The sequence below is a fragment of the Paramormyrops kingsleyae genome, chromosome 22 (assembly GCF_048594095.1).
Source record: "Paramormyrops kingsleyae isolate MSU_618 chromosome 22, PKINGS_0.4, whole genome shotgun sequence".
NCBI classification, from domain to species: domain Eukaryota; kingdom Metazoa; phylum Chordata; class Actinopteri; order Osteoglossiformes; family Mormyridae; genus Paramormyrops; species Paramormyrops kingsleyae.
In genome coordinates, this window is record NC_132818.1 from 5,773,404 (window position 1) to 5,798,732 (window position 25,329).

At 49.8% G+C, this 25,329-nt stretch overlaps 2 protein-coding genes and 1 long non-coding RNA gene across 7 annotated transcripts in view; 1 reads left to right on the forward strand and 2 right to left on the reverse strand.

Moving 5' to 3' along the window:
* The window catches only part of cacna1ia (calcium voltage-gated channel subunit alpha1 Ia), a 93,524-nt gene extending 82,572 nt beyond the window's left edge, over window positions 1–10,952 (reverse strand). For both annotated transcript variants that reach the window (XM_072704922.1, XM_072704921.1), the window contains exon 1: window positions 9,510–10,952. The gene's annotated coding sequence lies outside the window, so the exon portion shown is untranslated. The remainder of the gene's footprint in view (window positions 1–9,509) is intronic.
* An 832-nt stretch (window positions 10,953–11,784) lies between these two features.
* Window positions 11,785–18,718, reverse strand: LOC111843198 (uncharacterized). Its single transcript, XR_002838104.2, has 3 exons — window positions 18,645–18,718; window positions 17,780–17,894; window positions 11,785–15,121 (listed from the first exon to the last, which is right to left on the reverse strand). It is a non-coding gene; the product is annotated as an uncharacterized lncRNA (long non-coding RNA).
* LOC111843196 (arf-GAP with dual PH domain-containing protein 1-like) lies at window positions 18,043–25,252 on the forward strand. Of its 4 annotated transcripts, none has more exons than XM_023810563.2 (12): window positions 18,043–18,161; window positions 18,838–18,989; window positions 20,647–20,777; window positions 21,068–21,159; window positions 22,162–22,244; window positions 22,374–22,486; window positions 22,922–23,068; window positions 23,148–23,231; window positions 23,326–23,388; window positions 23,932–24,003; window positions 24,413–24,641; window positions 24,733–25,252. In XM_023810563.2, the coding sequence occupies exons 1-12, from the start codon at window positions 18,067–18,069 to the stop codon at window positions 24,756–24,758; spliced, it is 1,287 nt and encodes a 428-aa protein (XP_023666331.1). In that variant the 5' UTR covers window positions 18,043–18,066; the 3' UTR covers window positions 24,759–25,252. The 4 variants fall into 4 exon arrangements, with proteins under 4 accessions (XP_023666331.1, XP_023666334.1, XP_023666335.1 ...); XM_023810566.2 differs by lacking the exon at window positions 18,043–18,161 and adding an exon at window positions 18,382–18,561; XM_023810567.2 differs by lacking the exons at window positions 18,043–18,161; window positions 18,838–18,989 and adding an exon at window positions 18,679–18,781.
* Window positions 25,253–25,329: the final 77 nt, after the last annotated feature.

Below are 25,329 nucleotides of genomic sequence, written 5' to 3' on the forward strand. Positions count from 1 at the left end.
TATCCGGCAAAGAAACGCTCGCTGTGCTCAGAGCCGCTACATGCAATGGCCCAGAGCCCTGATTATTCTTCTCGAGAGTTTATTTTCCTCTACCTGACAGAATCACACAGAACAGTTAAACAGCCAGAGCCGATTCCTGCCCTGAAAGTGGCCTCCACAGTGTCACAAACACAGACACGGAACCATTGGCGGCACAGTCTCACAAACACAGACACGGAACCATTGGCGACACAGTGTCACAAACACAGACACGGAACCATTGGCAGCACAGTGTCACAAACACAGAACCATTGGCGGCACAGTGTCACAAACTCAGACATGGAACCATCCTGTGATGGTCAGGAACAGTTTATCGAAAGAGCAAAGAATTTCAGACAGTGACACCTGCCCCCTCACCCCCAGCTGCCAGTAAGGGGAATGAGCTCAGCCCAGCACACCATTACCCTGTACCCCAGTGGTTCTCAATCCTGCTCCCGGTGCCCCACCTGCCAGAATGTTTTCGTTCCAACCCTACCTTAATCAGGCTTATATGGTCCTTAATAGGATAAGGCCGGTTTCAGCTATATCACACAAGCGTAGAATCTTTTTGAATGCAAAATATACATCGTCACTACTGACCGCGAGCCAAAATGACAGGAGAGAGTTTTGAGAACCACGCCTACTCTTTGCGCAGAAGCCTCGCGGCGAGCACAGCGCATGCCGCGCTCGGTCTGTAACCAGCTTTAGCCTATTAAGGACCATATAAGCCTGATTAAGGTAGGGCTGGAACGAAAACATTCTGGCAGGTGGGTCACCAGGAACAGGATTGCGAACCACTGCTGTACCATGAGCTGGTCCTGCACTGCCAGCGGTCATGTGACCACCACTTACCAGTGATATATCCCATCATCTTTGGTGTATAAGAATGTTTATGTGATGCTGCAGGACCATATAAACTCGCTCAGAGCCTTGCTCCGTATCTCAGCATACCAGGGTGGCTTTTAACGGACACGCAGGTGACACTCAGGTGACGCTCAGGTGACGCGCCAGTTTTGGCCGGACCTCTCCGAGCCGGTTCACGGTGGGGCTCCATCTGCAGCCGTCTGCCAGCACCTGGGACAGGGGATCGACAAGCAGCACCAAGCCCACATGCTTTTCCGGCACTTTCCCCGAACTCTCAGTGACAATTCATCGCGTCTGCTCCCAAAAGCACAAGAAGCACTGAAAAAGCAAAGGACATAAATTGCTTTTTTAAGAGGGAAGCACCTTTGACGGGGCATTGCTGTCAGACTGCCCATCCAACAGGCAGTGAGACCCACAGACGCCCACGTACACACCAGAAAAGGGCCTTCCCTCCACACTGTCTATGGCAATGTGACTCTCTAGCGCCCCCTTCTGGGCACACACCCATCTGCCTCCGCTGCTTGTTTGGAGGACGTTCCTCTTAAACATGAGGCCGGGGGGGGGGGGGGCGTGTATAATATAATTTGCATGTGGACAGTGGAGGGGACACCTGAGCGAATCAAACGCTCCGGCTAGGCCGCTTCACCTGCCTAGTTAAAAGCCAGGCATTGTGTGTTTGTCTAATCTCACAGTTTCTTTAAAGTACAAAGCAAACAGGGGCTCCCTTTCTGAAAGGTTCTCATGAAATCGAATCCAACGTGCCTCTGTCTGGGACCCCCCCGTATGCCCCCCCCACCACCCTCCAAAATGCATGGTGGGGTGACCCCAGGGTGAGCTCCCCCTCGTTTGGATCATCTCAAGAGCCCCTGAGAGTAACTTTCTGGGAGACAAGAGCCTCTTGGGATGTTCCACATTTCTGAAGCGGGGGGGGTTTTTGCTCGTGCACCTCCATGGGGCACTGTGGAGCGAGCCAGCATTCAGTCCAGGTGTCTATTAATTCATCCCCATCAATAATACAGGCCGTGCAGGGCGACGAGCCCCATTGCGATTTCATCATCACCCGCTGTTCAGAGAGACCCCCCCCCCACCTGCCCTCCAAAACTCACCCTCTCAGGATGGAGGAGGGTGCGGAGGGGTGTGGCTGGGGGGATGGCAGGCCGGACGGATCCGCAGTGCATTTTCTTCCTGAAAATGATCCTCCGTGGCCTAAAAATACAGATTCTGTGGGAGGGTCATTAGAGGAGCAGAGGAGCCATTCATCGCCAGGACTCTCTGTCTCCCCCCGGGGCCATCCCCCCCCCCCCATACACTGTGCACACTGGGGGCTCCAGGGCAGGGGGTTAGGATCCCACCTCCACCCGGAACATGGCGTTAGTCAGCGGCTGAGTACAGGTGAACGTCACCATGCCGACGCTGCTTTGCAGAATCAAAGATGATATTCCAACCAGCGTGACTGAGCAAACACCCAACCCTAATTGGCACCGGTTTCCATCTGGCTGGCCGATATGGACCCATCCAGCAAGCAGGATCTTGGGCCTGTAGAGGAGGGGCATTTGGACGGTGCCCCTCTCGCTATGACAGGGCCTGCTCAGCCCTCCTTCGTTACTCACTGTGTAAGAGCGCTTAGGGCACCGAGCAAGGACAGAGAAGGGACGCTTTGAAACCCAAAGGAGGTGGAACTCCAGCGGGCTGCCACTCACTGATTGGTCACCCTGTTTCTAAGGGTTACCTTATTGGTTCCCAGGCACTGACTGACAGCTCCCAATGATCCCATCTGCTATGGGATTTTCTAACAACTGGCACTGAGCTTTGTCTCAGAGGCTCTGTAAGGGGGGTGGGGGTTAATGCGAAGCCCCCCCCCTCCAAAAAAAAAAAAACTCACAGAACTTCTCTCCCTTCAAATAGCCAAGACATGCGATGAATGGTGTCTGTAGAATGATGTGCTGCTCATGTTAACAGAGATTTTTAATGGACTTATCAGACCTCAGCATCAGGACAAAATGGCAGACAGAAAAGAACATCATTAACTGGAAGTGGCACTGGTTGCGCGCCTCACTGTCCCCACACCTCACTGCCCCCGCGCCTCACTGCCCCCGGGCCTCACTGTCCCTGTCCCCGCGCCTCACTGCCCCCACTCCTCACTGTCCCCGCGCCTCACTGCCCCCACTCCTCACTGTCCCCGCGCCTCACTGCCCCCACTCCTCACTGTCCCCGCGCCTCACTGCCCCCACTCCTCACTGTCCCCGGGCCTCACTGTCCCCGCTCCTCACTGTCCCCACGCCTCACTGTCCCCGCGCCTCACTGTCCCCAGGCGTGGCTTCTGTCAGTGATGAAATGGGCCCCATGGACTCACCTCAGCAAATAGAGAATGACTTTGTTGTTTTTCCCCCTCCCCCATCTCCATCTTTCTGCTGTGTGATCAGAATAACACCGTGTCACCTATGAGCTAATGGGGGGGCTTCATCTGGCTGGCGGGCACGTGGCGTATTGTGGGGGAGGGGGATGGGACGACGCGGTGGCCAGCGACTGGCTCACGGCCACACGGTGCGGGATAGGCTGGATTCTGAGCTCCATACCATTAACAGATGGCCCATATGTTCAGGTGGAACACAGCCTTCCCAAAAATAACTAAACCATTGTTTTTACTTCCTCCAGTCAGCAGGGGGCATCCTGTTTGGGTTCGGATCCCACCCGGGCTCCTCTGTGCCTCTTTGCCACCCCACTAGCGGTAGGCATGATGCCAGCCCCCCAGCATACCCTCTTGCTACATGTGGATCTGATTCGTTCCGTCCCTTGAACTCCAGTGGTGCGTGGCTGAATGGGTTAGGCCACTGTGCCTGTGATAGCAAGGTAGCTGGTGCACATCACACGCTTAACAGAACAGTCGCACGTCTGGAGGCTGGACAAATGGATGACAAACTCAAATCTATTGTGCGTGTCTCAAAGGAGAGCAAGATGGCATATAAGAAAATTAGAACAATTCCAAGGAACTTGTGCGAATAGTAAATAAAATTATCATTCCATAGGCAGTCTTCTTCAGGAACCATTATTCTGATGTGGATTCAGACTGTTTTCTTCCCAGAATGCCATGAAGAGCCGCCAGACTGCCAGGCCGCTAAGAGCCGCCGGACTGCCAGGCCGCTAAGAGCCGCCGTGCCATGAAGAGCCGCCGGACTGTCAGGCCGCTAAGAGCCGCCGGACTGTCAGGCCGCTAAGAGCCGCCGTGCCATGAAGAGCCGCCGAGCTGTCAGGCCGCTAATAGCCGCCGTGCCATGAAGAGCCGCCATGCCATGAAGAGCCGCCGGACTGTCAGGCCGCTAAGAGCCGCCGTGCCATGAAGAGCCGCCGGGCTGCCAGGCCGCTAAGAGCCGCCGTGCCATGAAGAGCCGCCGAGCTGTCAGGCCGCTAATAGCCGCCGTGCCATGAAGAGCCGCCATGCCATGAAGAGCCGCCGGGCTGTCAGGCCGCTAAGAGCCGCCGTGCCACTAAGAGCCGCCGTGCCATGAAGAGCCGCTTGGTCACCAGGGTGTTAAGAGCCGCCGGGTCACTAGGTTACTAAGAGCCGCTAGGCTGCCCTGCTGACCTATTTGTGGTCACATATATACACACATAAATAAAAGGAGGGCGACTGAATTAAAAGAAGATGCGATTAACAGGCGTCCCGGGGGAGAGGCGTGCCGACTTCATGACCACTGTTTGCCGGCGAATCAAAGCTCTGGCTTTTTAATACGGACACTGACACAAGTGGCCCGTGACAGCAAACATGGGGACTATATGGCAGAGGGGGGACCTTGCCCCATTCTGGCACACGGACACCATGCCTAAAGCTCTCTGTCATACCAGAGCTCTGTATATAGTAGGCAGAGATATTTGATATGTGTGAATAGGAAATAGGTGCTGGATTTTTAATAGAACAAATAAGCCAATCAGATTGCAGCATTAAAGGCTGCTAATGACTTTTTAATTTTTTTTTTACATTTTTCAAAGCGAACAGACTTTCCTTGGTGGGGGGGGGGGGAGACAGATCATGGAGCTGGTGTTACTGCTGGAGTCAAGCTGAGTCACACATGAGCAACACGGATCCCTTTGTTCCAGCACCAGGTCAGGTGTTTACAAGACGTCGCAGACGGAGACAGGAAGCTGTGCTCTCTTCTGACTGCTGTCCATTCAGATCATGAGGAATAAGAGCGTCTGTACTTATGTCAGCGCCGAGTGGACTTTACAGTGACTGTCTAACAAAGACAGCGGCTGGTATGTCCTTCAGTGCCGTGGCCCATTGCCCTGGAGCCGCGGCTGTTTACGTGCCGCATTTGGCGGTGCCCGTCACTGGGCCTCCTCTCCGCGCTTCCTCAAAGGTGCTCCGGCGTGACACGTCAGCCGGCTCTGACACCTGCCCGGGGCGCTGCGCCTCCTGTCGTGATCAGTCTCTGGCACGCGGAGCCGTGTTTAAAGTCACGCTGGGAAAGCGGCTGGAGACGGAGATGGGGCTCCTGCAGCGGGCGTCACGCTGAACCGCTGTGTGTGTGTGTGTGTGTGTGTGTGTGTGTGTGTGTGTGTGTGCGTGCGCAGCAGGGCGGGGCAGGGGAAGGGTGCCAAAGACAGTGAGGAAACAGCCAATGAGGGCAGACTCACTGATGATTGACAGCTGGCCACGATCCCACCTATCAGTGTTAGATTGATGCCTGGATGGGGTTCCGCCATTTCATTTAGCCAATGGGACGGCGAGAATAATGATGGGGATGCACAGGGTTCAAAGCAGGGCGAAGCTAGCAAGCCTGCAGCAGTGACTGGACCTGTGAGTGGGTGACAGCCCACAGAAATCCCGCCCCCTAGGGGCTTTTTGGAGTCATTTTTTCCGACACTAGGCTGAATCACCTTGCCCACTTGCAGAGACATCTGTCAGTGAAGGACCTGGCGGTGCGGAGCACTTCTCCTGAGCTGTGCGTCCTGCTACGCCCCCTCCCTTCAGCCCTCTGCTACACGCTGAGGTATTTCAATGAGGGCTTCTCTTCCCAGGTTGATATCATCCCGGATGGATGGCAGGAAACATCTCCACCCCTTGTGGGAATTAGAGGCAGAATTCCCTTCACGTCTGGGACTGACACTGGCATCTCTGTGACGGTGCTGAAAGGAAATGTTAAACCTGCCAGGCGTGGTGGGTTGGTGGGGAGCGACGCCCCCATGAGGCTGCAGCGTGCTGGTATGTGCAGGGCCACATGCTAAACGGTACTGACTAGTGTACACCCCATTACTCACCGAGTAACAAAGCTGGATTAGACACCATTCCTGACCATTACTCGCTGCGTAACAAAGCTGCTGGATTAGCCACCAATCCTGACCGTTACTCGCCGAGTAACAAAGTTACTGGATTAGCCACGATTCCTACCATTACTCATGGAGTAAAAAGCTGGATTAGCCACCATTCCTGACCATTACTCGCTGAGTAACAAATCTGATGGATTAGCCACCATTCCCGAACGTTACTCGCCGAGTAACAAAGTTGCTGGATTAGCCACGATTCCTACCGTTACTCATGGAGTAACAAAGCTGGATTAAGCACCATTCCTGACCATTACTCACTGAGTAATAAAGCTGCAGGATTAGCCACGATTCCAGCTGTTACTCATAGAGTAACAAAGCTGCTGGATTAGCCACGATTCCTGCCGTTACTCACCGAGTACCGAAGTCGCTGGATTAGCCACAATTCCCACAGACACACCGGCACACTTGAATTTACACTTGCCTCTTGTGCTGTTATCAGTGTGCCCCCCCCCAGCTCCCCTCCTGTGTCTTATGGGGGTGCCGCATAGTTAAATGGATCAAGCTTCCCACAGCATCCCGGTCCGATTATCTGCTCCCTCTCCAGCCGTCTTAACCATGCAGCTCCCAGGGACCGTCTCACACGGGACTCGCGGGGTCTGAGCAGCAGTTGGGATGCAGCATGGCAGTGGGGCACCGCTGTGGAGCGCCCTCTGCTGGCCACACAGCAGTTTGTCCTTCATGTTACCTGCCACATGGCGACCCCAGCAGGCCATGCTTTCCTGCGATCCTCTTAGCTGAGGGACCCTAACACCTCCACCTTGTACCTGGAGTCCTGTAGCTCCCACTAGCCCAGCCACAAAGGCCTTAAAAAGTAACCCCCCGTGTCAGACACAGAGCCCCCAGGGGGGCGTGGCATCACCATTTGATCCACCCCGCCGCAGCAGGATCCATGGGGCCTGAACTCGCAGCTACTCGCAGCTCTGAGTCATGCGGCAGTAGCAAGGCAGCAACACGGCGCATTTTTTCCTGCGTCCACCATGGGCGCATGCAGCTGTGGCACAGGGGCCAGGATTAGGCACATGGGAACATGCGAGGGTTCGAATAGCATGGCCATGAGAGGCACCACCAGCATGCGTGTGTGTGTGTGTGTGTGTGCTGTATCACACCTCATAATATGACACAAAGAGCGGGTCATGTAGCTGGGTGACGAGGACGCGCCGGCTCGCCGGAGATGGCGTCTGACGTCCATTGCGGTGAATAAAAGCGCAGATGAGGCTGGTTATGAGCCAGCACTCAGCCTCCCACCAGAGCGACATGCCAGTCTCGCCTCTGAAAGCGACCATAAGCGACACACAAGGGGGGAGTGACGTTAAAGGAAGAGTGATCCCCACAGCCGGGGGAGGGGCCCCCGCTGGGGAGCGTCAGGCCGAGCCTCATGTGGGAAAGGCTGCACATGGGTCCGGGGGAGGGGGAGCCGTCGATTAGCTTTGTTAGCCTGACTGATCATCTCTCCTCGAGAACTAACTCAGCCATGGGATGTGGTAACATACGGTAACGGGTGTCACGGGCACAGCAAATATTTGCATGGTGGAAATAATATCTGGGATCCGTGACAAGTCAGTAACGCAGCCAGAACAAGGCCAGAGTGACAATGGCGCAGACGGGCGGGGGGACGGCGCATTTATCTGGCGTATTTATGGCTCATCGACTGATGCTACAGTCTGTTTCCCTTCATGTGAAGACTGCAGCCTGGGAGCATGCAGCAAATCACGGCGAAGAGTTTCAAACATCAGCACTTCATCACGGGGAGAAACCTCACTTCCGGAAGTTTCCTCAGCCTGCTGGGGCTTGCTGGATAACTGATAACCACGCTGGCATCTCAGTCTCCGTCGAGGTCGCTCATCACCTCCCGGGAGAGAAATGCCCACTCAGTAAAACTCAAGACTACCAGGCCAGTGAACGGCGGAATGAGAGGAGATCCAGAGAAAAGTCAGACACGCTGTATGTATGTACACGCACACATACGTACTGCGAGTTTTAAGGGACGGCCTTCCGTTTTCACAAAAAACAAATACTAAATTAAAATATCTAAGGGCCACACTCCTCAATTAAAACCGGAGGTCTTGTGTTTTTAAACATCCTTTTGAGAAACTAAAATCAGAATCTGGGCATGAAATAAGACGAATCGGGACAGAAACAGTCTCATGTTCTCCCTGGATAACATTCATTGATCACAAGTCAAATATCGCCTCAGTCTATAAAAGAGTGTGGAGGTGCAAGCTTACACATCTCTCATCAAAGCCCTGCAGATAAGCACTTTCTCACTGACATCTGGACTATTCCCTGCTGTTTTACAGGGCCCTTATATTATGATACCACGCAAACTATGCCTATGAACAGCAAGGCGTCCCTTCGCATGACACAGCGCTCAGCCACTGCATGAGTAGGTGAGGAAATGGTCTGACCACAAGGGCCACAGCAAGATTGGCCATCCTGTCTGTACGGTTACGGTCTTTAACACACTCGTGTAAATCAAGTCAGCAGGTGGCTCACTATGATTCAGTGACACGTATGATTAAATCGTGAAATACAACCTTAATGAACTCTTTACGGTGTGTATATACGTCAGTTTGAACTATGTAGATATATAGACCGTCTTTTCTGCACTCATGATTCAGAAAATCGTTTTATTACTTATATACTATTCAGCTGAGCGGCTGCACATATTAACTCCGCATATTTGAGTTAGACGTCAGTAGATGACCTCCAGTATATTAAAGAGCCCCGAACGGCAGTTATTCCGACAGCCGCTATAATGGCTTCGCGGAGCAAACAGATGCCGCCGAGAAATTCCGTCAGAGGCGCGATCGGGCGCCCGCTCGAGGGGTTTGTGCGTTGACAATAATGCAATGACAGTAACGCAATGAGAATAATGGATTAGCAATAACGCAATGGGAATAAGGAGAACTCAACATATACGTCTATATTAAAATATATGGAAATACGCTAATGATGTTATTGAAGCAGAAACGTAAGCCGTTCACACGCAGTAGGGCAGCTGCCGCCGCTGCTCCTCCGGGAGCGCGGAGTACCGCGGCTCTCACCTGCTTATCCAGTTCATTATCAGGAAAGGATGTCGTCCCAGCTGCCGTTTCTGCTATAAATCAGATTAATTAAATCGCGTTCACTCGAAAGTCTTCGGGTTTTGGTGACGATTAAAAATTAAGTTTACCTTCTTAATTCAAAGAGGATCCCACGGTATCGTGTTCACTTTCCTCTGAATTTTACGCTGGGGAAACAAGACCAGTTTTCCAAGGGCACCTTACCAACTTTTAAAGGTTCACGAAAAAGTAAAAATCACTCACCTCGCCTGGCATCAAAGAAAGGTGTGCTCGGAGAAACGGGGGGAGATAAAATCAGCGTTTCTCTTGATTTCAAGTCGATATCCAATCAAAAACGAACCATTGAATCCATTTGCCTCATGCCGGACAAAAACTAAATAAAACTGAGAATAAGTATTGTGTTGCATAAAAATTTTGGTTCATTTTCCCCATAAAACGCTGTTTCTGACCGTTTTGAAATCAAGCTTGCGATTCTGTCACACTGCAGCCTTGGCAACTCCTTCGCCATACACCATGTCCATCCGTATGTCTCATGAAAAGATGCATTTTAAGGTATTTTTCTCTATCTGTACATTTGTGCCAAAAGTGCCGACAGTTTTAGTCAAAAGGATGATTTATCCAAGTTGTTGCACAAGCACCGTCTCCAAAAGATGGTGGTTTTGTTCCAAAAGCATTAACGCCGACTGATATGCAAGTTTCTCCCTAATAAAACCTAGGCGATATGAAACACCTTTATCTAAACAAGTCATCTAATTCAGCCGTACCTCCATTTTACGGAGATTATAGCTTCACAGGTGTTGGCTTTAAAAATAAAACCTCGCTTCATATAAATCCTAGGAACATGGTGTATGAAAAATGTGCAAATCGGTACTTTTTAGATATTCTCAAAATACCGAAATCATCTATCCAGAAAGGCTTTTCTGGTACAGCCGCTGTTACATTTCCACGGCTGAACAAGTGCGCAGACGCGGTAATGGTATTGTGTTTCTTTTCAGTAGTCTCCGGTTATTAGTGATATGATACATAGTGACAGTGTTCATTTATTAATGCATTCATGAATCCTCGGAGGAAAAAAAGCCTGAAGAACGTATTCCTTCTCATCCACAGATCTGTCAGTACCACGTATAAATCCTTATATGCCAAAATCCCTTCCCTCGATTCTTTTAGGTCCCGGATTCTTATTTTTCAGCGGCGATTTCGGTGCTCTTTTCATACTTGCTGTACAGAGCATAGAGACACGTCTTAAGGAAGCAGGCATCCACATAGGCTAGAAAGACGCATCTGATAGCAGAGTTTAAAAGCGCGTCCATCTCTCACCTGTGTCTTAAACCATAGTGAACAGAGTGAATGACAGATCGGGTCCCTTTCGGTGTCAGTACAGGATTTCAGTAACAGGAATCCCTTATGACTCTTTTCAAGCTCCGTTTCTACGAGGCGATCTGCTTGACAGGCTCCGGATGAGTTTTTTTAAAGGATCAACCAGGAAAATCAGCTTCTAAGAGGCGCGCATGGCGCATCTGCTCCGTCTTGTACCGGCGCCTTGGCCGCAGATGCAGACGCACGGGGCGCCTACGGAGGTTTTAACAAGTACTGTTTAAATAAGGATAGGAGGCGCCTTCATCAAAGTGAAATTCCTCCATACAGCATCAGCTCAGCCTTGCATCGACATGCACAACGCTGTGCTATAGCGGGCAACTGCATACGAGAAAGTCGGGCACAAGAAGGCATATCATACAGTAAGAAAAGTAGACGGAGGAGGCTGAAACGATTTCATAATGATCCACATGCAAAATGTGCATCTGAAGACGCACAACGCAATTGCAATTGCAGATTTTATTCCATTACTTTTGAAATCAGGCACTGTCGAGAAGATTCTCATACATGCATTGCAGCAGTATTTGTATATTGAATATATGTGTATTCTTTAATTAACAATGCAAACATCTCAAAGCCGTAATTGTTTTGCAGCCGATAAGGAGCGATCATACATTCTCTCGCTCGCTATACATGTTAGTCGCGCTTATAATTATTCAATTTTGATGACTCAAGTAATTTTAGTTTATTTTCAGTTTCGCATTAGTATTGAGTACAGTAGGTCTTTCGGATACGGTAATTAATCTCTGTTATCAGCATAAATTCCGAATCTATTTTCCACGTCTGTGTGACATTTATAGTCTAATAAATACGGAAGAACTATCAGATACTTCCACGTAAATACATTAGTGTACCAAATATATAAAAATATGCAATTTTCTGCCAGCAGTTAACGTGCATTTCGTAGAAAAACCACATAAGCTTTTATGGTTGATAAAGCCGGAGTGAATGAGCATGCGTCTTTACTGCTGTACATAATTTAAAAATAATATTTTTCTTCAAAAATGTGAAGAATCTGGGCATTACATTACTGCACACAGATTTTTGTGTTGCAAAGGCTTCCTGATTCGACTTTCCTGTGTCTCCTTTTAAAAATGAATCTACAATACTACCCTCCCCCCCCCCCTCCCCAGGGCACATATATTAAAACCAAGCATAATCTCATACACGCAGCGCTATCCGGGAGGCGAAAAAAAAGCGGGAGAAGGGCAATTTTAAATAGAAAAAGAGCCGTACGAAGACATTGGCTTAGAGGCTCGCTGTCCATGTCATTTTACAGGATTTTGAAACAATGAAGGCTATGTTACTTCTGTATCCTTTTCCACAATCATTCTTGCTCCATGACGTTAATGTATAACGTCGGTTTTTCGGGACTTACAGTGTCCTGTCCGAATTATACGCCAAAAAGGAGACATGCAGCCATAAATCTGCAGGACTAGCGAAGGCATGCTGTGGATTTGCCCTCGGTTTGATCAGGCAAATTTGCTGGCCTAATCCCACAGACTGGAGTTAACGCCTGAAAAACCCTGGGATATTAAAGGAAATCAGAAGGAAAACTATCAAACAAACTAAGAACTCCACTAAAGACTATTGCCAATCTGTCCACAAAAATCTGTTATTTTTATTTGTACAACCAGCTATATACTGCCCAACCGAATTGGTCCTGGAAAAATGTCCCCAAAAAGTGATCTAGTGTGACAAAGAGAACATTCCAGAAGTGTACTATTACTGGAGTCTGGTCCTGCACACTTCATTTCATGTGACAGGTGGCTCATGTGAGGCATTAGCCCCCGGGAATACCCACAATGCCTGTGGTGGATTGGACACTGGGTGCCAATGGACAGCTTTGAAGCTCTTTTTAAGGGACTGCTTTGTGTCACCGCTGTGTGACAACCTGTGTTCTCCCCGCGCCTTTTGTAAAAGCCTGATGACCTTTTATGTGCAATTAAGCGCAGAAATCACAGATACCCAAATTTTAAAAGGTGCACATCTGTTCCTATAGAAGCACAGCGGATTTGAATACGAAGGGACGGGAGGCCTCGGCGGCTTTCAGAGACGTGTTGTTACGTTGATTGTTTTGTTGTGCTGTTTGTTTACCTGCGATGCACTGTCGTTAATGCTGTATTAGGCGGAGATTTTCTTCTAGGCGTAAAAGAAATGTGTCCCAAAGTACTTTAGAACATTAGTACATGATTCAATTAATATGCACAAACACTTCACACCGTTAAAATGTAGCCTCCTGGTCGCTCTCAGGGGATCTGCCGGCTGGGGGCGTTTACCTCTTTCTGGGTAGCCTGTGAGATTGTGCCATAACATCTCCAGAAATGTAGGGTGCCCCAAAGCGCTGCCATCATTAGCTTTGGGCGCAAACTTTTTTGGTTTCAATGGCTCGAGTCCGATTCCAGCGAAGAAGGTCACACGTGAGCTGCGCTGGAGACGTGGCGGGTGAGAATTTGGCAGGAGTTCCTCGTAACCTTGGGAAGGGGGCAGAGGAGTCTCGGATGCAGAGATCTGTCAAAAATACCCGCAGGTGTGAACACACTCAGAAGGAAGGGGGAAGCAGGGTGTTCGGGCACGGAAAGGCAGCCAGCTGAATGACTGTCACCGACAGAGCCCGGCGGGGAGGACCCACAAATGTAACCTCCCTTCCAGAACATTCCACAGGCACCCTAAATGCTATCTACGGCGTAATTAGGGCCGCAGTGTTGAATCACCAAGCGTCGATGATCTTTCTGTTGATGTAAAAGAGTAAAACTGATGCAATGTGACATCTCACAGCTAAATGAGCATCGCCTGTAAAACTGACCTTGCCACTTGAAATTCAGTTCTAATAGGTTTCTGTTAACAAAGTCCCCGGATTAAATACGTTATCACATTTGTAGCCATGTATATCAGCTCTACTGATCTTTTTCGAATTACATCGAAAATGGCACCGCTTGCTCTCACAGCTCTCCCAGCGCATAAAAATCATTTTTAAATGTCTTTCGACACAGGTGGATCATAAATATTTTAATCAGAAATTTTCCTGAGCGCAGGAAGATCAGAAGGCGCAGGGTCAAGAGCCGCCTTTCGGGTTTGGGTTTCCGGTCCTGCGGATTCTGTCGGCTGCTCCCTGGAAGATCATCGATCGCCCGTCAGACGTTTTTCCAGCGTAAGAAAACGGACAGATATCAAATAGCGCTTAACCGCTACGATCACCTTGGCTGCACACACCGTAGTTCCGACAGGCGACTTTTACTCTCCTGCTAGGGTCTAGCTCTGCATGTTAACTTCCCAATTCTTCAGCACAGTCTTTTTCCTTTAGGTGAACGCATCGGGACTCAGAATTCCCCGCTGGGTTTATACGAGTGAGTAAATAGATGCTCGTCGCTCTTCCGCTAACAGTATAATTCTCTTACAACAATTGGCGGTATCGATCTTCCGCGGACCAGGCCTGTCTGCCCGTAATGTTTCATGAAGCTTGTGCGCCGAGCTCCTTTCCTTGCGCCAGGCTGTCAGCTTCTCTCCGCCGGGAGAGCTGTGAGCGAGCAGAGCCCAGGGAGTGCAGAGCAGAGCGGCAGAGACATGCACACCTGCTCGCAGTACAACAGCTCCAGATCAGCAGAGATTCTACAAACCCTCCCCCAATCTGTGGCTGCGTTTTTGCTGGATTTGTAGGTGTCAGACCCCCACAAGCCAGGCAGCTTTAAATAAAGGGCGTGACTGAATTAAGTTCAACATAAAAGCCATGGTATAAACATTATAGCACAGAGAATGCAACATGGACTCATGGCCTCCTTAACATTGCGTTCTTTTATGTTTCCTGACGGGGCTCCCTTCCTGCACCCCGATTGGCACCCCGCATTAACCCGTCTGAGAGGGAGGCAGTGACATTGACCACAGAGAGGGATACAGTTACCGATGTCCATCACTGTCACAGCCACCATGTGTCGTGGTGAGTTCCCAGCATGCACTGCAGTTCTCCTCAGACCCTCCTTCCTCCCAAGGACCAGGGCAGGGTGGGGCCACTCCAGTATCAATGTGGTCGATCGTCTTGGCACAGCTCTAGAAGCCCTGCAGTTTCTATATTTAGAGACCGACTTTATATAAGTTTAGGTGAATCACTCGCGTTGACTGATTCCCTCACTTTCCCTGCAGTGTGCGTGCACAGACACATGCACATACGCACAGGCACACTTTAATTCACTCCTCCGTCTGTCCGTCCTTCCTCTCCTAATGCAGGAATGGGGTTCCTCCTTGTTTACTCGGACATCTTACTCGCTTGCCTAATCATCGGCAGCCGAGGATCGATGGGGGACGCGGAGGCGTCTTTTGTCAACGACTTGCAGGGATTCCTACAGGAGGGCCGATGACCTCGTCCATGTACGGCCCCAGATGGTTGTGGGGTTGCAGACCAGGCTGAAGATTCAAGGGGTCCAGGGATCGAGCAGCTTGCCGTCGTAGACCAGCGGGGATGAGGAGCCCGGGTTTTAATAAGGCCCCTGACATGCACACATAGCGTAACAGAGAGAGAGAGAGAGAGAGAGAGAGAGATCAGCGGAGGAGCAGGGGCAGAGGCTCGGAAAGCACTATAAATATCTGTAAGGGATGCATGCGGACCCTGGGGCAGCGGAGCCTTCACAGGTGTAAGCACACGCGGTGAGGGAGAGAGGGAGGGAGACAGAACAGGAACCTTGTCGCCATGGTCGCCTACTGATACACCCGGGAGATGACCTTTGACCCTGCCACCGTACAGTTGACGAGCTTGTTACCATTCGCACCTGGGACCAGAGGGCTACCTATCCATAATCCCCCAGTGCCGCCTGATTCCTGTCAATGTCGCATTCAGCCAACAAGGGCCATGTGGGGGAAGACAGTCCCTCCGAAATCCAACCGTCTGTCTCTGAAGCGCAGAATAGGGATTCACTGCTAGGGAATGTGACACAGAAATCGCAGGGGGGGGGGGGGGGGTCTTCTCTGCTGGATTGGGCTGCTTATCACAGACTGCTCCTCTCCGGGCAAACAGGCACTTCATTCATGCACCTCCAAGCAGCTTCAGACTAAACCAGAGTCCTAGAAGAGCAGGCGTGAAACAGAGGGGAGGTGGGGAAGGACAGAGGATGGGGGGACAGAACAGGAGGATGGGAGGACTGAAGATGGGAAAAACAGGGTTTGATAAAGGCAGAGTAAAATGAGCTGGTGCCAATAGACAATAAATTAGGCGACAGAGCAGCCAGTGAGGGGATCAGCGTGCAGCCAGTGAGGGGATCAGCGTGCAGCCAGTGAGGGGATCAGCGTGCAGCCAGTGAGGGGATCAGCGTGAAGCCAGTGAGGGGATCAGCGTGGTCGATGCCAGTCTGACTGATGAGTCGCCTGTTAACTGCAACTAGGTTCATCTCTGCCTCTGTCCTCCTCTCTCTCTTTGTTGTCCTCCCCTCTCTTCCTCCTCTCCCCTCTCCTCTCTCTGCACTGTCCTCCCCACTCCCTCCTGTCCTCCCCCCTCTCATCCCCCCTGCTTCCACTGTCCTCCCCTCTCTCTTCCTCCTCTCCCTTTTTCCCCCATCTCCTTTCCTCCCCTCTCTCTTCCTCTGCTCCCCTCTCTCCTCCCCTCTTTTTCTGCTGTCCTCCCCTCTCTCTCCTCTGCTCCCCTCTCTCATCCCCCCTCTCTCCTCCCCACTCTCCCCTCCCCTCTTTTTCTGCTGTCCTCCCCTCTCTCTCCTCTGCCCACTGCCCTCCTCCCTGGGTATGAAATTACCCACAATCCCAGTCCTTGCATTGTGTTACATCAGATTAAATAAGAGTGGCACATGTCTGGTTTCAGATATTGTTCATTGTCAGGAATTTTAAAAGATTCATGTCGCTATTCTCAAAATCCACAAAAATGTGAAGTGTTTCTTTTTTCCTGTTTCACTAAACAGACAGTTCTGTTTGGCTGGGGGCACTGCATCATCCAATGGTGTATTCATTTACTGCTGAATCCACTCTCCTATATTTCTTAATTCTACATTGTTCAATGAAATACACGCATTTGCAGAATCACAGATTGTATCCACGTGTACATTACTTGTATTTGAAGACAGTGCTGCAGTACCAACTGACAACAACAGAGGGAGTCTATATTTCGATAAGTCCATTCGTAGCGGTGTCTCGGCAACTTGCTCCTTATTTGTAAGACCTAAACACGGTCAGCGCTCCGACAGCTCCCCGCCCCTAATCAGCGGCCCATTTGGTCACTCCACAAGGGGCCGGACAAGAAGAACATGTTGGCCAGAGAATCAGCAACACCACTGCTGCAGCCAATGGCCCGGCAGCCTGTCACTGAGGCTGCCAGGATCTCATTGTGTCGTCTGGATGAATGGGCAGGTTCAGGCCTTCTCATAGCAGACAAATGTATCAAATTCCTTAATCATTCACCTGACGTCTCCTTTCTAAATGCAAGACATCCTAATCAGGCTTCCTAAACATTCTCTGGATTTTACAAAGGGTGATCTTAATCCTCTGTCCAGGGCAACAATTCATCTTCATGTTAATCTGTTTAACTAAGCGCAGACTAAATCACTCTCGGTGAGAAATTTGTTTTAACATTGCAGTGTCTTACCGCGTCCTGGTGGTGGCGCTATGCGACGTTTAAGGCAAAATCGAGCGCTAGCGTTTTTTGCAGTTTTTAGGTAGACCTGTACAAATGGAGGTTGAAATGCTGATCTGATGAGCCGGTCTACGTGAAATCAACCATCACAATGTTAAATAAAGAGCAATCCATCTCACTTACCCCACGCCTTGCATCCTACAACAAGAAGATGAGATCCAAAAAGAAAAGCTATTTTCTCCCAGTATCAATTCGCGTTTTTTAGTTACCTATTTCATTTGTTCCCGATCTCTTGGGGGGTCTTATGGGAAACTGGGAAGGATCTCCAAACCACTGATAGGCTATACGTGCCTATAAAGCCGTGCGCTAAAGTAGAAAAAATTTAATCAAGGATCTAGGAATATCTAGAAATAGGTACATAACTAGAATTATGATCTGCTAAAATTACGCATTAAATGTTGCTGACTTGGCAAGGTTTACATATGTATTGTATTCTGAATATATTCTGATAATAAATATTCGGTTTATTGATCAAATGTGAAACGGCATTACTCAGTCCTGAGGTTCCAGTTACCTTTCATGAAATATCATGGAGGTGTTTTATTTCTTTCTTGGATACTTCCTGTTGACAGATACAGCCCGGGAAAAGACATGAGAAAACTCTTTTTGCAGCAAATTGCATTGGGGACCTGGGAGAAAAAGAGAGCCGATCAGATAGCAGCAGTGACGGTCATTTCCGCGAAGAGCTCCCGAACATGAGGGCGCGCCAAAGGTGTAGGCCTATAGGGTACCAACGCGGCCTTACATGTAGCTACTTCACGTGTTAGCATATAGTCTACCCAGGAATCCCTGCGCGGTTTAATGATTTTCACGGAATGCACAGAAATACTCTTACTGTTTTACTTTAAAACCTCGATCAAAATCTCCCGAGTACAGCTAACATTTCGAGCACTCCGGTACGTGTATAACTCGGCGTATTTTGCAGTACCTGACAATAAATTAACAGAGAAATTAAGATGCGCACAATAATTCAGAACATTTATTAGGCCTATATTATACTCATAACATAATAAATATTATATATAAAACATGTTTTCAATCTATATTCACTCAGACGAGAAACGCTCCATGTTTTTTCTGACATTTCATCTTAGGTCGGTTTCTTTCCGCCACCTACTGGTGAAAATAAAACAGTATCGTGAAATATTGTCTTGGAGAACTAGGCTATGATGTATAGTTGTTGTTATTGTTATTACCACTCTCTGTCCTACTAAAATATGAGCTCCGATGTATCTGTCATCCACCTAACAACCTTAGACGAGAATGACACTTTGATTAACAAAACAGTTGTCCGGCGTGAGTAAGCCATTTTTCATATTTCTGCGCGCACCGAGTTAACTTTAATTTGATAAAAGTGACACGCGGAAGAAGTCTCTTACCGAAAGCCCTTTCTTCTGAATTCCTGGACGTCAGGTTCGGCCTATCCAGAACAGTATTTAAGCAGCTCCGTTCCTTCCAAAGACATCAGATGCATTTCAACATAGCGGAAGTTATTGCTGGGGTGGAGACGTGACAGGTGTGAAGCCGGTTTGTTTATTTCGCATTCTAATCTACTAATGTCTTGATCGGTAGCGTAAAGTGCACTGGGAAAAAAATCTGCTTTCCTGAAGCCTACTGTCCAGGGGGTGACAAAATGACAACGGAAAATGACACAGAAAGGCCGTCTTTGAAGAGTATCCTTAAGCAGCCTGGAAATGACATATGTGCAGATTGCGGGGCGCCTGGTGAGTGAAGTTATAGTCCTATATAACGGTGATAAAAGCTCCTTGATATCGTAAACTTTCTCGCTCTTTTTGGTCATTAAAATAACGCAGGATAAACGAACGCAGGCACCGGTGACTCGGGTGTGAAAAGCTATACCTTTTACTGTTTGATGTTCAGCATTATTTGCAGTCTACGTTTTGGATGTGAATACAGGTTTTTATGTGGTACTGTACGTGGCATAATTTTGAAAAGCTATAGGCATTGCCGGTGATTCAGCCCTTAACAGGTTTTGCGTGGTGACACAAATGACTTGCTTACTGGTGATAATCATGCATGCAGACGAGGTGAACTGCGCCTCTGAATGGAATTTTGTAAAACTGGGCATAATGACCGTGGCTAGATTACCTGCTATATAAAGCGCCACGATTGTTCCCAGATCAGGTTTTTCTTGTACCGCTTGTGTAAACTGCGAAAAGTTTAACCCCGCAGCGCCCTGGGCCATTTGTCGTTTTAACCAGCTCATTTCTTAGGCTGTTATAACGAGACAGGCCTGCTTACATATTTCGTTCTAACGAGATTATCTCGTTACTGCGATATAGTTGTAACGTTATAAAGTTATACTTTCTCGAGAAAGTGGGCAAATTATTATGGTGGACACGATACACTGCCGTACGTAGCACATGAATTGATAGGCCTATTGAATAAATATTAGTGCTGTTGCTTTTTTTTCTTCAAACATATGGAATGAGGGTTGCGTTATTTCAAATTACACTTCGCAATTAACAGGACACAGTTTTCCTAACAAGATACGTCTGTAACGTACAGTAAGTAGGCTACAACATTCTGTGATGATGCCTTACCGGTTAATTGCAACATATATTTAACTACTGTAATTATACGTGTAGTTTCGGAATTAATTGGGTAATAAGTGCCACGGCCCCTTTTTTTAATTGTTTTATAAACAGCGCGATTAATCAAATTGTGGGAGATTATTACCACTTTCCTCTCGCACTGAAGAAATGTAGCGCGAGGATTTACTGCGGTAAAGGTGGTACAGACGCGCCCTGGTCCGCAGTACAGAACAGAAGCTCCAGTGGAGGAAAAGGGGAACGTTTATTAATCCAAACACAGTCAGAGCGGATGATGGGGATGGGCTGGAAATCGAGGCTGGTAACGCGACGAGGAACGGGAGCTTTAGGCAGCGGCCGCAGGGAGTGAAAGACGCGCATATCTTTCACAGGGGCGTGAACCGACCGCGGCTTCAGCCCGCGAGATGTCCCTGCGATGCCATCCGGCCGGACTGCATTTCCGTGCTCTGTTGTCACTAAGCTTATTGTCTTTTGAAAGATCAGAATCACGGGAATCACATGCAGACCGGCCGGATTAACCGAATTTTCGGCGACTCCCTTCCGTATCTTCCTCCTTCCACTTCGCTTGGTCATTTGTTTGCCTCCTAACCTACGCCCGGCAACGTGCTCGCCTGTCTTCTCGTCCCCATGTTCTTCCTCTCCAGCTGCTGAAATACACCAGTGCTGTCAGCATGCTGTCCTGGCTCAGACTAAGAGCTAACTGGACGCGAGTCCTATCAGAAATGGGAGACTCAGAACCAGCCGAGATGCTGAGCCGGACCCGCAGAAGTCCCCAGCTCTTACTGCCCATCTCTCTGCACCTCCTCAGACCCGCAGTGGGGCTCCTGCACACTGGGGGTGCTTCTCTGTCACGGCTGCTCGGGGATCCACATGACCATCATGGAGATCAGCAAGATCAAGCCCCTGGTCGATTCTAAGTGGGCGGACTCTGAAGTGCAGGTGTGTGCCGTCATTGGCCAAACCCCACGCCATGTCCAACTTGTGAAGCCGTCTGCATCCTGCCGCATATATGTCACACTTAGGCCACCAGTTTTACAGTCATTTTCCTGCAATATTGTACCTGCCTTGAGGCGTGCGGGAAGACACACAGCCTGCATCTTTAGTTAGATCCAGAAGAACTGGCTGCAGCACTTGACAGTGCCATTGTGACACGTGCAGGGGTCCCCCCCCCCCCCGCCCCACCCCGCCGCCTAGCTGACCTAACCACAGCTTGCCGCCCTCTTTTTCAGTTCCTGGCAGCCCACGGGAATAAAGTCGCCAAGCTGAAGTATGAAACGGCCGTTCCCATCTACTACCACCGGCCTAAGTACCTGGATGCCCAGTGAGTCCCCCCAATCTCCCCCAGGCCCGCACCTTCACCTGAGCCCCCCCCACGCTGCAGGTGGCTCCTGCTTTGGATCCGTTTCGCCTTTTTCTCCCGGCCCCGTCCCCCCACCATGTGGCTGACAGTTTAGTGACAGTCCCCCTTGCCACCATCTCAAACGTCACCCTACCCTTCCTACAGACGGTACCCCATTGATGTCCTCATTGCCATTCCAGACAGCATAACAGTAGCTGAAGTTTAGCAAGATCAGACTTACAGCGCAAGAGCAGCCCTAGAACCTGCATCCTGAATTCGCCACATGCTGTTTGCTTCCCCTAATATTTATCTGCTCAGCAGAATGAAGCCACATCCGGTTCATATTATTCTATCTTTTTTCCTTCTTGTTTCTGGAGTCTGTGGCTTTTCCATACTTGCATGAGTCTGTTTGGTTTTGCTTAAGGGAGGGGCTGGCTCTCCTGATGACATCATAGCAGTGCCTGGCCCCCTGTAATTAGTGACAATTAATCGTCGCAAAGGTGTTTTCACGCAGAGCTTAGTTCCATGCTACTGCTTGAAACAGATATGACTGTATATCCTACTTGACCTTGCTGGTCCTGCCAAAATGGACCTGCAGAGTATGATTTCAAGCACTTTATGACTTGTGTCTGTGAAAAGTGCTTCGTAAATACATTTTACTTACTTACGTACGTACGTACTTACGCCTCGTTTTCAGAACTCTGCCCTCTGCAGCTCCTTCCCTCTTCATTGATGCCACAGAAAACATTCTTTATGCTCCAGTTTCACCCTGAGTGGTAAACTGCCTAAGGAGGTGTACAATTGCAAGTCAAGCGAAAACCTCAATCCACACTACAGTTTATACATAAACGGACTTATTTACATATACTGTACATAAACACTTTTGCCTTCTTTCATCTTCACTGTCTCTGGTCCCCCTGTTGATTGGCCCATCAGGGTCTTGTTTTCTGTCTCTGATTGGCCTCTCTGTTGGTCGGCTCTCAGGATCCTGAAGGAGCAGTGGATCAAAGCCAAGTACGAGAGACAGGAGTTCATGGATCCCATGAAACGGCAGACCTACCAGGAAGGTGAGCCTGGGGCACGCTGGCCCACGGATGCCCCCCTTCATCCGTGATCTGGTTACCGACAGGGGGATTTCACAGAGGGAGGGGTCTGGGAGCCGCAGGTGACGGTGTGTGTGGTCCTTGCCACTGCAGAGCTGAGGGAGGGCTATCTCATGAAGAGAGGCCGGGACAACGGGCAGTATTTGAGCCGGAGGTTCGTGCTCACAGAGAAGGAGGGAACGCTGAAGTACTACACAAAGGAAGATGTGAGTCACAGGTTCCTCACACAGAAGGACTGGCTAGAGATAAACTCTGAGGCTATCTGTATGAACCTCATCTCAACAGATTTCCTTCTGTTCCAACTCCAGTGTTGTGGGAACAGAAAAGCTTTGACTACTTGGAGATTAATTTGCTCTTAGCACCTGACTGGGGAGTCAAAGCTATGAGAGTGAGCCCACCTCCCATAATTCACCTCTGACCTGACTGTGACCTTTATCCCCTCCCATTATTCACCTCATGACCCGACTGTGACCTCTATCACCTCCCATTATTCACCTCATGACCCGACTGTGACCTTTATCAGCATTCGCTCAGACACACGTCTCATGCCGAAACTTGTAGATGCAGATGAACTTTCTTTTTTTAATGATCTCCATTCCTTCTGCCCCTTTCCTCTGATCTTGTCACCCACGCTGACAAAGAACAAAGTGCCCAAAGTGGCGATCAAGGTGGACGTCATCAACGCTACCTTCCAGCCGGAGAAGATCGGTCACTCCAACGGCCTGCAGATCAGCTTCCTGAAAGACAACAGGACACGCAACCTCTTCCTGTTCCACGAAGATGGCAGGGTGAGCTGCATAACTGGACGGAGCCTCTCCCTACCTTGTTCCGGTCGCCGCAGCTGAACACCATGTCTCACTCCAACAGGTGATGGTGGACTGGTTCAATGCCATCAGAGCCGTTCAGTTCAGGTGGCTGAAGCTGGCGTTCCCCGCGGCACCAGACCAAGAGGTGTCCTTCCTCTTTCCTGTTCCTTACCCACCCTGCTCTCTCCCTCGCCATCTTACCCCAAATCCCATTCATTCTCTGCGTTTCCAACCCTCAGCTCACCACCAGAATGATGAGGATGTACGTGAAGGAGGGTTTCATGGAGAAGACTGGCCCACGGGTAAGATTTTGATGCTGTGTTTGGAACGGCCTGACACGCCCGGCAGTCACGAGGCAGTCAGGCAGCCATGTTAAGTCCCAAAATACAGCGCAGTAATGAGCACAGGCAGCCTCGCCAGATAGGCTTTTCATTTCCATTTGTCCCAAGTGTACAAGAAAGCAGATGGCTCCAGGCGTTTGAAGTGGCCCATTAAGATTAGATTGTGTTTGTCGGTGATGGGGGGGGGGGGGGGGGGGGTGAGGCTTGGAAACCCATAGAGGGTGGAAATGCCGCCCCAAGCAGCTCTAAACCTATGGGCACCAACAGAGTTACCGATGGGAAGCTCATTGGTGATGGGCAGCACATGAACATCACCCCTATTGCGGCTTTCAGAGCCCCATTTCCCCCCGTTTAGTTTCCATGGAGACTCTTTGATGCCGTGGGTGCATTGGAGGTCCTTCCTGATCTGACAGAGGGTGGAGGTAGCAGGTCAAGCAGGGACAGCGATCTCGTTGTGGCTGATAAGCTCGTCCCGGTGTCACCCTCTGCTCTGTCCTTCTGCAGCAGACGGAGGTCTTCAAGAAGCGCTGGTTCACGCTGGATAACAGACGGCTGATGTATTTCAAAGATCCCCTGGTAAGTCGCGTCCAACGGGACCTGAACGCCGGCCTCACGGCTAAGCGTTCGTATGTCGCCGCAGGAGAAACGGCCAGCCGAAGTTGGAACAGCTGAGACGCAGACAGAGCGGCAGTTAGAGAAATGCGCCCTGTTCTTAGATACCGCTCTTGCCTTAGATGTTCACAGTGATTAAATTCTTCCTGGGTGCAGAACTGATTTCCTGTCATCAGCCTTTTCTCAGTCATCTGAGTCTGATCAGACATTTGTAGCTGGCAAGTTGGAACCAAAAAAAACAGTGTGAGATAAGATGACTGAGTGTGATTGGTTATAACCATGCAGCCACGCTGAGGTGAGGAATCTGCTGCTGTTATCTGTCTGCCCCCGCTGCCCCAAGCCCACACCCACTGCATCCTTACATGTCACCCAGGACGCCTTCGCCAAGGGGGAGCTCTTTCTCGGCCAGAAGGACTTGGGCTACAGCGCCAGCCCGGGGCTGCCAGAGGGCAGGGAGTGCGGGGAGTGGTCACACGGCATCACCGTGACGACGCCCGAGCGCAGCTACGTCTTCACCTGCGAGTCCGAGGGGGACCAGCAGGACTGGCTGCGCCACTTCAACAAGGTCATCAACTCGGTGATGTCACCGCAGGACTTTGCCAGTAAGCAGCCCTCCCTCCCCGCCCCCCAAAATAAGACACACATGTACATATGCAGGCAGTGTCCATTACCCCATCCTCCTTCCTTTTGCAGTGGAATCCTTGCTCAAACACAGATGAAAAGGTAGCCCGTCAGCCAGGAGCCTTCACCTGCCAGACAAGCTGGGGACTACAGTACCCACCTCCTTTTCAAGTGGACTACAACGCCCATCTCTACAGCCATATTTGGACCACATTCCATCACCCGACAACCAATCAGATCCAAGCCTTCCCAGTCACCCCAAGAGTACTGTCACATTGGTTGCTAGGGATTATTCCACAGAAATCCAAAGGCACATTTATAGTAAAGTATTTTGCCATTTGCACTCAAAGTACATCTAAATGTTTGTTTTGAATCTGAAAGGCAAGCTTGAAATGCTTTTTTTCTGTTGTTCTTGAATGCCATGTACTAAGACCAGTGATTTTGAGATATTACCCACAGATTTCTGCTGTTACTGTGCCTCTCTCCCTGCTTCTATCTACCAGTGCAGTGTTGTCTGATAATCTTGGATTTTTGAAGAACAAAGAGTAACAATGCTGCCCTCTACTGCCTATAAAAAGCATTTTCAGTTTTACCTGGAGCCGCTGTGGGTGTTGAGTGCTGCTACATCGGGCTGACTGTGACACTCCTCTCCGAGAAGGGATGTTGGTA